We start from the raw sequence: 14,521 nt of genomic DNA on the forward strand, positions 1-14,521 counted from the left end.
CTGAAAAAATGTGGCTTTTTCAGAATTATGCTACTAAAAGACATTCCTGCTGCTATGGCTCATACTGAAAGGATATCAAAATAATGAGAGAAGTACCTTGGCAAGTATTAATCCTTTGCCTCACTTTAACAGACACAGCTTTTATGTTAGGAAAACTGTACCCATTGCAAATCTGATTTAACATGTTCAAGTATCATTGTACAATAACGCAGTATGGTCATAAGCAAGTTGCATACATCAGCCCACAACAGAAGTTTTTATCAGCTAGCCCTGCCAGCCTTTCCCTGGGTGCTGTAAAGATATTCTTTACCTAGGAACAGTCACTCCACTTTGTTTTAGTATCTTCAAGTTATGAAAAGGCCCTGGAAATAGCTTTGATATTAAACAGATTATTTCCTTCACCTTTAGTGAAACTTTGCATCCCCTTACTGAACTTTGCCTGTCTCTAAAGTTGCTTGGAGAGACTGTGTAACTATAATCTTAAGGGATAAACTATACCCACTTTCTTAAACTGTGATGTGCTGCTAAGCAGAACTCACTTTTAGTATTACATGGCAAGACCTGATGGAATTGCAGAGACTGAACCACTTCTGGAAGTCAGGATCATTCTTCCTTTTTAAAAGGTAATGGTGTTCTGAGTAACTGGGCACTCATAAGTACTCTAGCAGCCTTTTTTTGCCTTAAAGGAATTGCATTGTTTCACAGAGGGCTGCAGGTCAAGGTGGTCACTGCAACATTCACAGCAGTGACCCAGAAGCTCTTATTGTCATAAAAAAATGATCTGCAATATAAACATTTAGAAAGACTCATAGTCCACCCTGGTGTCTGTGTCAGAGCAGGGCATGGGCATACTGAGGTTTCCACTTCTCTTTCCCACTTCTGAAAATTTGCTGAGATGAAAGTTGAGAGCTGTGAGCAGACATTGTGCTTGCTTTTATATACCACAGTCCTAATGCCCCATCTGCAAAAAGTAACACAAAAGAGACCATTTTAAGCTGTAACTGTGGGGTAGACTACACTTTGAGTTGCTGTTAAGTGTTTCGTGTTGTCCATCTGACCCAATGTGAGATAGGTACAAGCACATGTATGAGTATATAAAAATGGTTCTTTATAGAACCTCTTTTGCCTGAAAGCTCTCAAACTCAGCAGACCTGAGCAGCTTCTGGTGTAGGTCTGTTCCTCTCCTTCCCCACCCTGTGCTGATTGCCACTTGCCCAAGCTTGTCCCATGGCGAACTTTCCTTTTGTGACAGCAGATAAACTTTGCTTCAATTTCAGTACTTTGGCACACACTTTATCCTGGAGACAGGAAAAGTCTCCATCTCACATGGTGTTGTTAGCCTTTGCCTACTAATCCTTTCTATTGTGTACAGATTTTAACACAGACGTGTGAGGAGGAAGTAGTGATTAAAAGTCTCAGTCTCTTCCTGGTGCGTGATTAATTGCAATATCCCAGAAGACTATAAAGATTGAAATCAAGTGATTCTTATTAGATGTTTATCAGTGTATCTGAATTTCTAACTAACATTGTAAATCAGTTTGGGTCACTTGGCTCAGTGTTTTCCCTTTGAAAGTTTGTTTTAAAAATTCAGAGGGAGAAAACAGCATTAAACTCCAGTTGCTGTCTATCTGGAACTCAGAAGGATTGTTGTTTAGTCCTAAAGCAGAGTGCTATAACGCTAAAGCATAGATACTAGGCTAGAGAAAACTGTATTCCTCCATTTTGAAACTTTTCCTCTGTTTTTTTTTTTTTTTTTTTCCCGTTTGGTGAAGGTTTGTAATAAACCTTGACTTGTTCTGTTTCAATTATCATTTTGTTGCACCTAAATCTTAGACTCTGAAAAACAAACTGCTTCATGGAATATGCAAAGCTGGTTATAAAAGTGACCTATATCACCAGTAGATGAGGCATCAGATCAAAACAAACTACTGCACTCCAAAACTAGATTTTTAATCCTATGTATCTGGGGACCTCATTCAAGCATGTGAAGACCTTGTTAACATGATCCATTAGTAACTTGGCACACAGATGTACACCTTTGTAGATCTAATTTACTTTAAAGAGCTCTATTTTCAACTACATAGCCTCCACCTCCAATGGAACAAAGGAGTGTTTGTGGCTGTAAGGAGGGAGGGCAGGGCACAGTTTGGGAGACTTAGTGGAGCTCAGCTTTGCTTAGGTTTCAGGCCAAAGAAAAGTGCTTTCAGTGCTGTAGTAAGAAAGAAAAGAGAATGACAAGTGTATTCTGGGGAAATATGAAACCTCCACCTTCACAGCCTTCCATCACAAACCACTTCACTGATGTTTTTTTTTTAACTACATCCACATTAAATGACAGTGGCTAATGTGCATTCACCATTTCCAAAAAGGTTAGATACCCTTCTGTCCTGTTTAGTATATTCAGCCCTTTTGTCCCAGACTGTGTTACCTCAGACCACCTTCCTTCATCCTGTTGGATTTCCTTGTCATGATGTTTGCTTACCTGTTGTATTTGACTTGCTGTATTGCTGCTGTTACTGTAAGTACACTGTTCAGGACTTGATACTTGTCTGCTGGCAAGTCCCCATGAAAGACCATGAAATCTAGCCCTGGATGCCTTTGGCAACCACACCACACACTTGCTTCACTTAAATAGATGATGGGTTTAGCACTGCCAGTGGAAATACCTGTGTGGAAGTACCTGGCAGATCACCTCCATAACAGCCTGTCTGGGCTAGTTTCTGTTTTGAGGACCTCTAAGCACCCTTTCAACCATGACTCCCTTTGTGAAGCCAGCATCTTTAACAGTGTTTTAGAGAGATGCAGTAAAACTGATTTTCTCATGGCTTTGGTAATTGCTGTTGCTGCCAGCTGCCACTTGAAGATACATAGTCCTGTGGTCTTCTATTACTTTCCAACCTGACAAAATTGATGCTTTTCAGAACAGATTGGTTATATTTTTGTCCAACAGATAAACCAGTTTGGGGGAGAAAAGATATTTTGCTTTTCCATGATGAATGCTAGATAGATGTTTCTACATGACATTGGGCTAGGAAAAAGCTCTTCACATAATAAGTGAGAATTTTCAGACTAGCTAGAGAATCAGTAGTGACTTGTCTTAAGATTACTATAGCAGCAATGAGGGAGAAATTTGTGCTTGCTTGCATGGGCAGTGCTCTAGTAACTCTGGCTGTGGTACGAAGACTCTGACTCACAAACTTGAGTGGAGCAATTTAAGAAGCTAGAATCTCTGGTCCAGCAGACAATACGTTTGTGCCTCAGCTGCTGTGTTGTCCAGTCAGGCGTGTTAGCTGAAACCATCTGATTTCAGTGTCATAAACTGGGCTCTGAATTGAGACAGAAAGTTGCCACCATGAGTTCTACTGATGGAGCCAGCCTCTCGGGTACAATTTTCCTCTTAAATTAGCCAAAGGAAAAGTGGATAATGCCCTGTTCAATTCCCCATTTGCCCCTTTTCCATGATTTCAGGTGCTTAGGAAGAACAGAGCCAGAATAGCCTCTTACCTTTCCCACTGTGGGTAGTTTTGCCATGCAATGGTAGGCACTAAATGTATGCATAGGGTGCACTATGATCAGAGATCTCTTCTGGGTCCTGTAGAAAAATTTCATGACTCTGCATTGCATTTGAACTCTGTCCAAGGCTTTCTGCATAGCTGAAGAAAGACTTTGAAGTTGTTCTGACTAATTGATTTGGTCACTGAAAGACCTTTCTTTTTTCATTCTGGAGACAATATAGCTCAGAAAAGGAGGAATTTCCTGTCAAGGTAGCAGAAGGCTATGATTCACCAATCCTGTGGTGCACACACAGGCACCTTTCAGGTCTCTAGTTCTGGCTGTCTGAACATGTGAGCAGCAAACCATATGATGTGCTGGGCTTGGTTTTTGTGTGCAGACAATCAGATGCCAACCAGCCAACAGGGGAGGGAGTAGCAAAAGGGCAGGTACTTGCATTCTGATAATAAAGCACTGGGTTTATGCTTATTAGCACAAATAAGTAATACTATAGTAAGTATAACATACTATAATAAGATTTCTGTTGCTTATTCCTCTTAATTTCACTAGTCTTATCTATAAAACCACAAAGTATTAGCCATAGAAAAGTGAAGACCATGGCAGTAGTCTAACAGCAAAACCAGCACTGGAAAAACAAGGGTAATCACCTATTTGTTAGTCTTACTGTTTATTTTATTACAGGGCAATGAACAAAAAACAGTCATAAGATGTTAATCTCTCTAGCTGTTTAATCTTAACCACCCCCTCACCATTGCTGTCTCATGGGCTCAGCAGCAATATCCCCTCCTCCCCTCTTGAAATGACCTCATTTCAAAGTATAATTTCTCTCTGTTTTGGCTTTTAAGGGGTCAGACTGATGCTGTTTGAGTTGGGATGAAATTTGCTTAGGTCCTGTCATTGGCTGCTGCCTATGGTTCTCCTGAATTTGTTTCAGAGGAGATTCACCAGTTAATTTGTAATTTGTGAATATATTGAGCTGTTATTAGTGACAGCCCATCTAGGGAATGGGGAGTGTTGTTAGGCAGCACAGCATGGACATACGAGGTTACCATTAGAGATGTAAAAATGGGGATTGGAAGATAGACTTCAGTGTACTTGGCACTGCAGGGAGATGCTTTTTCTTTAGCTGAGCCCTTTACCAAAATAATAAAGCAGGATGGTTAAAGGGGAGAGCTGAGAGGCACAGGCCACATCATCCTGCCCAATGCTGGATCCTGTATGGGAGTTGCAAAGCACTGTGGAAAAGGGAAAGTGTGTATTCCCTGCCTCGGAAGTGCTGCATCCCTCATTGTCTCTGGAAAAGTAGCATAGTGCCTTGAGGAGCAGTAGGGATGCACTGGAAGAATGTAAGCTCCCAACATACTGGCAGGAGGAAGCAGGAGAGAAATAGCTAATGGAAGAGGAATGGATGTCTTAGATGCAAGATATGAGGGTGGACAGGAAGGAATGGCTGTGAAGATTAAACAAAACCCCAACTAAAACACAAGTTGCAAATGTATTACCAAAGCTAAGGTAGAAGACATCAGTTAACTCACCTACAACTAAGTGAAGTACCTGAAGTCTAGGTATTTGTTATGTCTTTGCTTCATTTGCTTTCCTCAATTTGAGTTTGTTCCAGGCTTCCTTGGAGAGGTTCCTTGTTTTGCTTCTGTAGTTCCCTGCAGGATGCAAATATTAATAAGCACAAGCACAGCAGGCAGGGCTGAATCCATCAGGAGAGATGGGGACTGCAAGGCAGATCAGCCTCCCTCCTGCTGTGTGACATGTGATGCACGTTGAACTCAGGGCTGTGGGGGAGCCCCCTTACTCTGGTTCAGCAAATTCAGCACTGCTGCTGGAATGTTTTCTTAGCTTTGTTGCTTAGTGGAGCAGTGGTAAACAAAAGGCTTTAGCAAATCACAGACAAATAGAAAGGCAGAACCTATTTCATGAATGTGCTAGGCTAATCTGACATTACTGGGTTCTTTATGGGGTCAGGGGTTTTGTTAATTTCTTTTGAAATAGGCTTCCTTTTCTTTTAATCTAAGAGTGACGGTAGTAAATGTTTTGGGTTTTTTTCAGAGACATTAGGCAGAAGAATACTTTCCATGTGTATATTACTGGAGTTGACTTTCCAGCTCATGAGTGACACCTCCTGCCAATGTCATGCAATCCAATTTAGAATTTACACTCTTTAGTGTTGAAACATCTCATGCTAAAGAGAGCTGAGAAGGGCAGACAAGACTGGGACATTCAGTGTTGCATTGCAAAAACTGTTTTACTGGCTCATGTGAATTCTCCAGACCAACTTTGTCATTCTGTTGCTTTCCTCTGGTCAGTGTGTCCAGTTGCTTGCAGTCCTTCTTAACTCTCCTTGCTGAATGAGGGCCTTGCTTCTGATGTGCTGTTGGTGTCTGGTACTTGATGCCTTGGGGGAGAGAGAGCCTTGTATCATCCTGGGCTTAGAGTGCCACCAGGCTGGTTTCCAGACCTACTGCACGGGCCCACTCGCAGTACATGGTTGGAGGTAAGAGGTTCTGGCTTCAAATTCTTTAATGCTCCTGAAGTTACTCTCATTTTTGCTGCAATTGGAAAAGAAACAGGCAAGCTGTAGGTGGCTCTCAGTGGACAGTGGCATGACTGACCTTTGCAAAACTTCTAGTATTAGTCTAAGTTTAAAAGCAAGCAATAATTGATCAACATAAAGGCTGTCAAAGGCTACTGGAAACATGTAATCTTGTTTACCTCCACTTGAGGAAAATGCACCTATTGCAGTTGTCAAGAATTTCAGGAGCCTGAGCTAGATACCATTTTTAGGCTACAATGACAAAACTCCTCTACATTCCCCCCATCTTCCCAAGAGAACAGGCACAGCCCAAGGTTTACACCTTCCTTTCCCTGTGCAGCTGTTGGAGCTCAGCAGGCTGTAACTTGGTGGCTCTGCAGGGCCAGGTCCTGCTGCCTGGTGTTCCCCTGCCCTGGCTTTGTAGGACTTGGGGTCAAATGTTCTCCCTTTGCTTCTGGCCATGCCCTGCAGCTTCAGGGCCAGTCAGCATGGCAGGTGGATGCAGGGAGATCTTGAAAGGTTGAATCCAGTGGTCCTGACAGGACAACAACTCATAGACTCATATACCTGCAGAAACAATGTGCTAAGACAATGGGCACATTCTTCTGGTCAGCAGAAGCTAATTCAAGTGCTTCAGCAGTCCTGGGGGATAAATAAGCACCATTTATAGTGTCCATCTGAACTACCTCAAGGGTGTGACTTGAGCTCCCTAAGTATCTATATATTTTAATAAAGTTAGCACATGATTTTCAAGGAGATTTAAGCCAAGGCTTAAAAACTGACGAGGGATAACAGGAAATCTCCACCAGTTTACTTCAGCGGGGGAAAAAAATCCACAGAGAGTTAATTTTCAGATGGGCTGGATTCTAGCTCTTTGAGTCTAGGACTCTTAAGGAAGCATAAGCTGAGTTCCAAGAGTTACTGTTAATTTAAAACAGTAGATTTAACCTTTAAATGAATTAGAACTTTGCAAATTAAAGCATCCTTAGTTTCCTAGCTCATCAAAGCATTTCCTTTTCTTTCTCATAGAGTGGGAATGATCTTTAGTGCATGATTAAAATGAAGCAATGTTGTTGGCTGAAACAGAAACTGAAGAGCATGATAACATTAGCTTATCTTCTTCAGAAAAGTTTGTAACTTTGCTACCTTTTGATCATTAAGGAAGTATCTCTGAGTCCACAAGGGGCAAGATCTAAGCAAGTGGACAGTAACACGAGCTGAGAGAAATATTACTTCTGTTCTTTCTTTGAACAGAAGTACTGTTCTTTCTTTGAACTTCTGCTTGCATAACATCAGAATATAAATTAAAGCTAAAAAAGGCCCACCTCTCCTCCTCCCAGAGGAAGAAAACCCCACCAAAACCCAATGCAAACTCAAACACCCCACCACAGGAAACAGCATGAATAGCTAGCTGGAAACCTTTCAAGAAAACATTGCTCCTCTGCAGTGTATGGTGAGCACTCAAAACAGATTTCTAAAAATATCCTGGGTTGGACATTCAAGTATTCCTGTCCATAAGAAGCAAGGCTGTAAAAATATACAGTGCAACATTCACAGCAAAAGGAGGGACAGTTAAACCACCCACTTATCCCAGGAGCAGAGAGGAAGATCCCTCCTTCTAAATAACATATTGTGAAATACCCCTACATCCACAACTAGTGACATTTCTAGTTCTTGATGTGGAAGAATTCAACTAAGAGAGGTTACAGCCAAGGCTATTTTGGTGCATGTAACTGTGAGCTGGAATGAGCTCTAGCACTTTCTGGACACTGTGTGTCAGTCTGTCATTAATATTACACCTAAGCATGTCTGAGATTAAAAAAAATGTTAAGTGCACCACAAACACTGTGAATTACATGTAAATTGTCTGTTATAGTCTGACTACAATTCCACATCAACTTGAAATAGTTGGTTAGGAAACATCTATAAATTATATGTTACTGAAAAAACAATCTGTATATTCCAGTACAAGAGACCACCTACACAAATAGAGGCAAAACCATTTCCAAGATAGGATTAAAATAGGAGCTGAGAAAAAATTAATCAAGAAAGAACACAACATACACAGTACTGAAAGTACTTTACCCTTGTAAAGAGTTTAGTAATGAGAAACAGACAGAATGAGCCCATTTAAGATGAGCATCAACCTTAAGCATCAGCTTGCAGCTTGCTTGCATCCCCATCAGTGATGTATATTCTCTCATATAATGCAATCTTTTAAATACTTTCCTTCCTTTTTTTCCCCCTTTCAAAAATCCAGCTCAAGCAGCCCAGCCAGCAGAAATACACGACTGTATTAAACTGTTGTTAACTGAATTCACACCTCTGGGATGAACACCCCCCTGAGATACCCCCAGACATTTCCAAATGCTTGGCTACTCACACAGGTGCACAGTGTTCAGCTCAGTGCATGGAAACACCCTGACTGTGGAAAGGGGCACCTGCTGGGCCTGGTTTGGGTGGGTTTGACACATGACATCACTGACAGGGACTATTTCTGTTATTCCTACTGATTCACAACAACTGTCTCACAGACTTAGTGACTGATTACACTTTTATAACAGAACAAGCATAATCTGGTTACTAAAACCACATGTGCAGCTCATTAGGAAGGATCCCATCCTGCCTTTCAGTGACTGGGCTGTGCTGTCAGTTTAATGAACCTTATTAATTTTGTGAATGAACACATCAGGAGACAAAAATGGAATCTCAAGAAGAGGCATTATTCCACTGTATTATTCACTGAACTGAATAAAACTGCATTTTAAAACTAGTCATATTCTCCAAAACAATATTCTAGATGTTGCCTGGCAAAAATCTGAGCAGCTAACGATTTAGACAGGTATGTGCATATAGTCCAGGCTATATATTCTCAGTAAATTCATGATGAATGAAAGGATTAAGAGACTTTTTGAGAAAGAAGCACCATAGAGCCAGTTCTTCAACTTTTTAAATCTCCCCATGTTTTTTTTAGTTATCAGTTATCAGATAGGGTATAGTTTTGTTGATAGAAGTGCAGTAATTATACAGAGCTGAAATGGAAGGAAACCTAAAGCCTTCTTAAAATTTTCCATGTAAACTAGAGCTGCATAAGTTAAAGCAAAATATAAATCCAATTAAAAAAAGTGCCAAAGCTAAAAACCCCTTTTGATAAATTAATGAACAAGACCACTGTTCCTTTGTAACATTAGTAGCATAAATGATAGTAAATTATGTTTCAGTCTATAATATATTAAAATGCTCAGAGTCATGTATTTGCATATATGGACAAGTTTGCTTGAATGCATCAACCAAGGAAGCCACTCGGTCTCAAAGAAAATATAACTTTATTTAACTACACTTTGTAAATATATGAACCTGTTGAAACTGGAATGAAAGCTGTGCCAGTTGCTGTACCCTTGTATCACTCCATTAATTTCACTTATCAGGGCAGTGGCTCCAAATAATGCAGAATTGGTCCTACAAGTAGGATCCATTAGAGTCAACCAAACCTCAAACCCAACAGGTTTTAGACCATGGCACAAGTCAGTATGAAAGCACTGGATCACAAACACTGGAGTAAACTGTTAGAAAACCAATATATTGATTCAATCTACACTGGCCATCTGATGAAAGCAAAATGAAAACATGTACCAAAAAAATCACAGCTATCATGTTGCAAAATCACTTAATTTGAAAAAAAAGTCAAAGGAATTAGATTATTATTAGCATTAAGACAATTCTCAATTGCCCACTGTGCATCATTGTATTACTTAAAATGTGACACTTTACTGGACTTATATTAATGTTACCTACAAATTTATTCTGCGAAGCACAAAATTATCCCTTCCAAATGTAGTGCAAAATCTGTGATGCTTACGCAGTGAATCCGTTGATCATATGAGCATATTTCAAAATGACCAGATCTAACCAGCCACAGTGTCTCTTTCTGCCCGTAGTTACCCCCCATTCATGGCCACAGGACTGTAAAAGATCTCCAATTTCCTGAAATAAGACAGAAAGAATGCTGATGGTGTTTCACTGAAAACATGGCTGGAAAACAAATACAAACAAATACAGATGAAGAGCAAGAAAAATGCAGTTGTGCCATTTTGAAGGCTATTTTCCAGGAAAAAAAATTTACTAGGAGAGGACTAGGCAGATAACAAATCCCCTCGTGCACAGGATTTCTGTATTGCAATTGCTAGCATTTCAAATCATGTATTTAATATGACTTTTGTGTTCCAAGGAGAGACTTTTCTCCCTTCTTCATCCAACAGGAAGATTTTCTTGACAACTCAGTCCTTTATTAAATTTGGTTTGCATTTACTTTCTTCATCTGGTCTTTTCACATCTTTTTGGGGTCAAGACTCTAAATGCTTGGGACAAGACCAATGCTTGTACACGGTCTAGGTCAAAACACCTAGGGCACCTTGCTTCTACCACAGTATGAGACTGCCAGCTGTTCCATTCAGACTGGCAGTGGCTATACTGTGGTAAAACTTTATGTTCATGATTCATAGACCCCAAGGATACCATCAACTCATCTGAGCCATTAAATAAAGGATTTCAGTGACTAAATCCTTAAATTAGATTCAGAGCACTGCCCTAGAGATTGCTGCATGCATAGCTCACAATCAATATCCTGAACTTTCTAATTTCTTGATAATGAAAATAAAGCAGACAGTTTAAAATAACCAAAATCTCTTCCCTTCTATTTATTGACCCCTTTGTGCATGACTGGCTGAGACACACACCCCATTTATTCTATAGATCACACAGAACACAGGCTGTTAAGCACAGAAGTTGCTGTAATTTAAGCTCTTCTGGGATGCACTGACAGTTCCAGTCCACAACAAACTCTCTCCACTGAAATACACCTAATGATGTTACATAAGATGATGACATCTGTTTTCACACTGATCATTACAGCAGGAGTGTGGTCACTGCAATGTAACATCGCCACACTCGTGTTTCTCTCCTCTCACGACAAACACCATAATGAAATTCTCTGCTCTTTATGGGTGTGATTGCTCAGCATTATTATCACTGTGCTTATTTATCAGTGGAAAACCCTTACCCCATTGTGTCGGGACCCAGGACATTCCTCTGGTTGCCCTGGGTGATTCAAGACCCTGGCAAGGGGCTCAGAGACCTTGGCATGGAGTCAAAAACACCTGTGCCTTTGATTTTAGTCCATGGAAAAAATTACCAACTTTCTGTGAAGATTTACAAGCCACAAGAGTTTGAGTAGAATGATAGTTAATTTGTCACAAAAAGTAGAATTTCGGGGTTTTAGAATTGGGGTTCAAGAAGCAAGATGGAGGAATCTGGTTGTGTCCTGTCCTTCTTCTCCTTCTTCTTGTCCTCCATCTTCTGCTGGGATGGTGACACTTTTTGATTGATTTAGAGTAGAGACAGACTGCCTAACATAGGTGACAGGTAGTGGAAAATTATTGTAAATAAAGTATACATAGTATGTAGGATAAAAAGTTAACATCACCCCAAGGGCAGACAAGTGTGCCACAACCCAACCTGCTGACAGATCTCAGCCGGTCAGAGAAAGAATGTAATAGATAAGAAAAAATAAACAACCCTGAAAAGCAGAACTGACGAATCTCGACTTCTTCTTTGGTCGCCGGGGCTGGGAAAAAAAAAAAAGACTTTCTAATACCTCAGAGGTCAGAAACCCGAGACCACTGCACAGTTACTTGTTGCCAGCTGTGCAGAGCCCATTTTGTAGCACTAAACGTACATGGATCTGCTCGGTGGGGAAGGCGCCGATGCCCACGCGGGTGGTGTAAGCCTTCACCACGCCGTGCGCATCCCCCACGCGCTGCGGAGGAAGGCCCAGCCCGGTGCACACACCGCCCACGGTGCAGCTGGAGGAGGTCACAAAGGGATACGTGCCTGCCAGGGAAACACAGCAGCACAGCCCTCTGTCAGCAATTGGTAAGAAACAAAGACTGTTTTTTATCAGTTCAAAGAAGGTTTTCGCTTCTATGTTTGGCTTTAAAGTTAACTGGAACAGCAGCCAAAGAGGGAGGCAAATTATTTTTATTATGTGTCATTCATCCTTTACAACTTTCACCGAGGATTGCACACAAGGGAGAAATTCAAAAGCATCTCAATATTACCTCCATTAGGCACGGGATCTATTATACGATGCTTCTGCTGTGTAAAGCCTTTTTTCAACGTTCTGTGTATCACAGAAATTATTTCCATTAAGTTCATGGAGAGTGTGATGTAAAGGTCACAGACTGGCATTCCCAATGCTCTGCACAAGTGGCTCTGAGTATTTGCCACAAATTGTCTAAGTCTTAAGAGTTACTTATGATCTCTACACAGTGACTCTGGACTGAAGAATCTCTCAAGTCCTTAATTTTTTCTTCATTGATTTAATTAGACTATTGGTAAGAAAGCATAGCAGAGACCAACTGTAGTGGCAAGACTTAGAGGCTGCTGCACCAGTTTAATCCTCCTCCCATGGCAGAGGAATTACCTAAACTGCACTGCAATGAGTACCTGGATTGTTTAGCAATGTGCACACACATTTAAAAGCAATCAAGACAGGAATATCTGCAGTGAAATTTCAGCTGCACTGGAATAAACTTCAGTAAAAATCAATATTTAAACCCTAAACACTAATCCTGTTGATGATACAATCTCTGTTTTAATGAGCTTTACTTCTGGGAGATAAGTTCCTATTAAGGAAAGACTATTTTCTCTATTTTCCTGCTGCTTGCAAAGTCAATATAAACACAAATCAAAACAAAACTGATCTCTTAGGAGTTAAGCTGAGTTTAGAATATAACTTACCAAAGTCAATATCAAGTAGTGCTGCATTGGCTCCTTCAAAAAGGATCTTCTTTGGGGAGCCATGAAGAGCTTCATACATAAAATACACACCATCTCGAACCATGGGTCTTATTTTTTCAGCATATCCCTGCAAATTGAGTACAAATGTCAGCTTCCCCAGATAATAGCTGCAAGCAGAGAACACTGTGTTCACTTTTGAAAGACAAAACATACAGATAAGTCTAAGGTTCCAGCCTCAATAACTGTGTTTTCCTGAAAAATACGACCATTAGTTTATACTCCTTTCAATCTATTGAACCACTCATATAAGAAAACTTGACTTATTGTGGCATTAGAATGCCATAATTTCTGTATCATTGCTGTTCACAGAGATGTGGTATGCCTACTAAATTTTGTTGCTAATGTCCTTAGATAGTGTGCTATAGTCTAGCCACACTGAGAATGGGACTTAGAACTAGTTGAAGCACCAAAAGACAAACATATCAGTCCTTTTGAACATTAAAAAATATCCTCAGGGTGTCAGCTCCAAAAACTTATAAGAAAAAACATGGGAAAGGTAAGAGATATTTTTAACATCCTCTTTTCTTAGATATTTATGAAAGCTGTTTTACCAGTTGCTCTTCTGGATTTATTTGTAAAAAGACAATTTTCTTGTAATACCAGGATCTTGAAACATGCTTCCACAAACAATTCTTCAGTAAGCAAGGAAGTCCCACTGACACACTGGACACTAATTGAAATCATCACCCTGCATTCTCTTGACTTCTTTGACACAACAGTCATTTTAAACAACATTCAAAAAAGTAAAATATTATAGGAGAATTAAATCCTCCACAGAGCTTACATTAATGCCTACAGTAAGAGAGAACATTCAACTACAAAGCATAGCTACTGTTTATTAAAGCTCTCATAATAATGAACATACGTATTTTTCATCTAAATTAGCTCAATAAGTGGTATGTCTGGTACACTTCATTTTTATCTTTTAAAATTAAAATAAATATTTCAAGTGATAAATCCTTACCTTTAGCTTTTTCAATTGTCCTTCTGTATCAATTTCCAATGTGGGAAACATTGACTTGTACTGTTGTGCCAGGTTTTTAAATCTGTAAAATATTGAAATTGTATCTATGAGGAACATATTCACAGAACCTTTGGCAAGAACTCAGTTTATATTATGCACAGTATATACTGAAAGCTATAGGGAGAAAATACTCAGCACTCTGACACTTCAACCAGTGCATTTCCCAGTGTTCAAAATTCCATTTTAAATTATGAGGAACTCTGTGAAGTACAGGAAGTACACACACACACACACACATTCTTTCCAGTTTTCTTCTCCTTCTAGGCAATTTATATACAAAATTCAGACACATATTTAAAAACATCTCCTTAAAAGCAAATCAGTCAGGCAAAATGTATCACTCTTTAACATAATATTTACAAATGAAAATAGTTGTACCTTGAAGAAAATCATCTAAGTCAGAGAGGAGGTCACAAATCAGAAGGCCTGTTCGTGCAGCTTTGGAAGAATATGTTGGTCCAATCCTCTTTTTTGTTGTGCCAATACTAAGTAAAAAGAAACACCCCCCTCAAAATGTATAAATACATGCAAAAATACACTTTATGCCAAGTAATTTTGTCAAAGTGAAATCATATAATGGG

The 14,521-nt window shown here is 39.9% G+C and overlaps 1 protein-coding gene across 1 annotated transcript; it reads right to left on the reverse strand.

The window, feature by feature from the left end:
* Positions 1-5,983: 5,983 nt before the first annotated feature.
* LOC118689097 (adenylosuccinate synthetase isozyme 1-like) lies at positions 5,984-14,013 on the reverse strand. Its single transcript, XM_036387184.2, has 5 exons — positions 13,881-14,013; positions 12,857-12,983; positions 11,793-11,947; positions 9,918-10,042; positions 5,984-6,074 (listed from the first exon to the last, which is right to left on the reverse strand). The coding sequence occupies exons 1-5, from the start codon at positions 13,995-13,997 to the stop codon at positions 5,984-5,986; spliced, it is 615 nt and encodes a 204-aa protein (XP_036243077.2). The 5' UTR covers positions 13,998-14,013.
* Positions 14,014-14,521: the final 508 nt, after the last annotated feature.

Source organism: Molothrus ater, chromosome 7 (genome assembly GCF_012460135.2).
Source record: "Molothrus ater isolate BHLD 08-10-18 breed brown headed cowbird chromosome 7, BPBGC_Mater_1.1, whole genome shotgun sequence".
NCBI lineage: Eukaryota > Metazoa > Chordata > Aves > Passeriformes > Icteridae > Molothrus > Molothrus ater.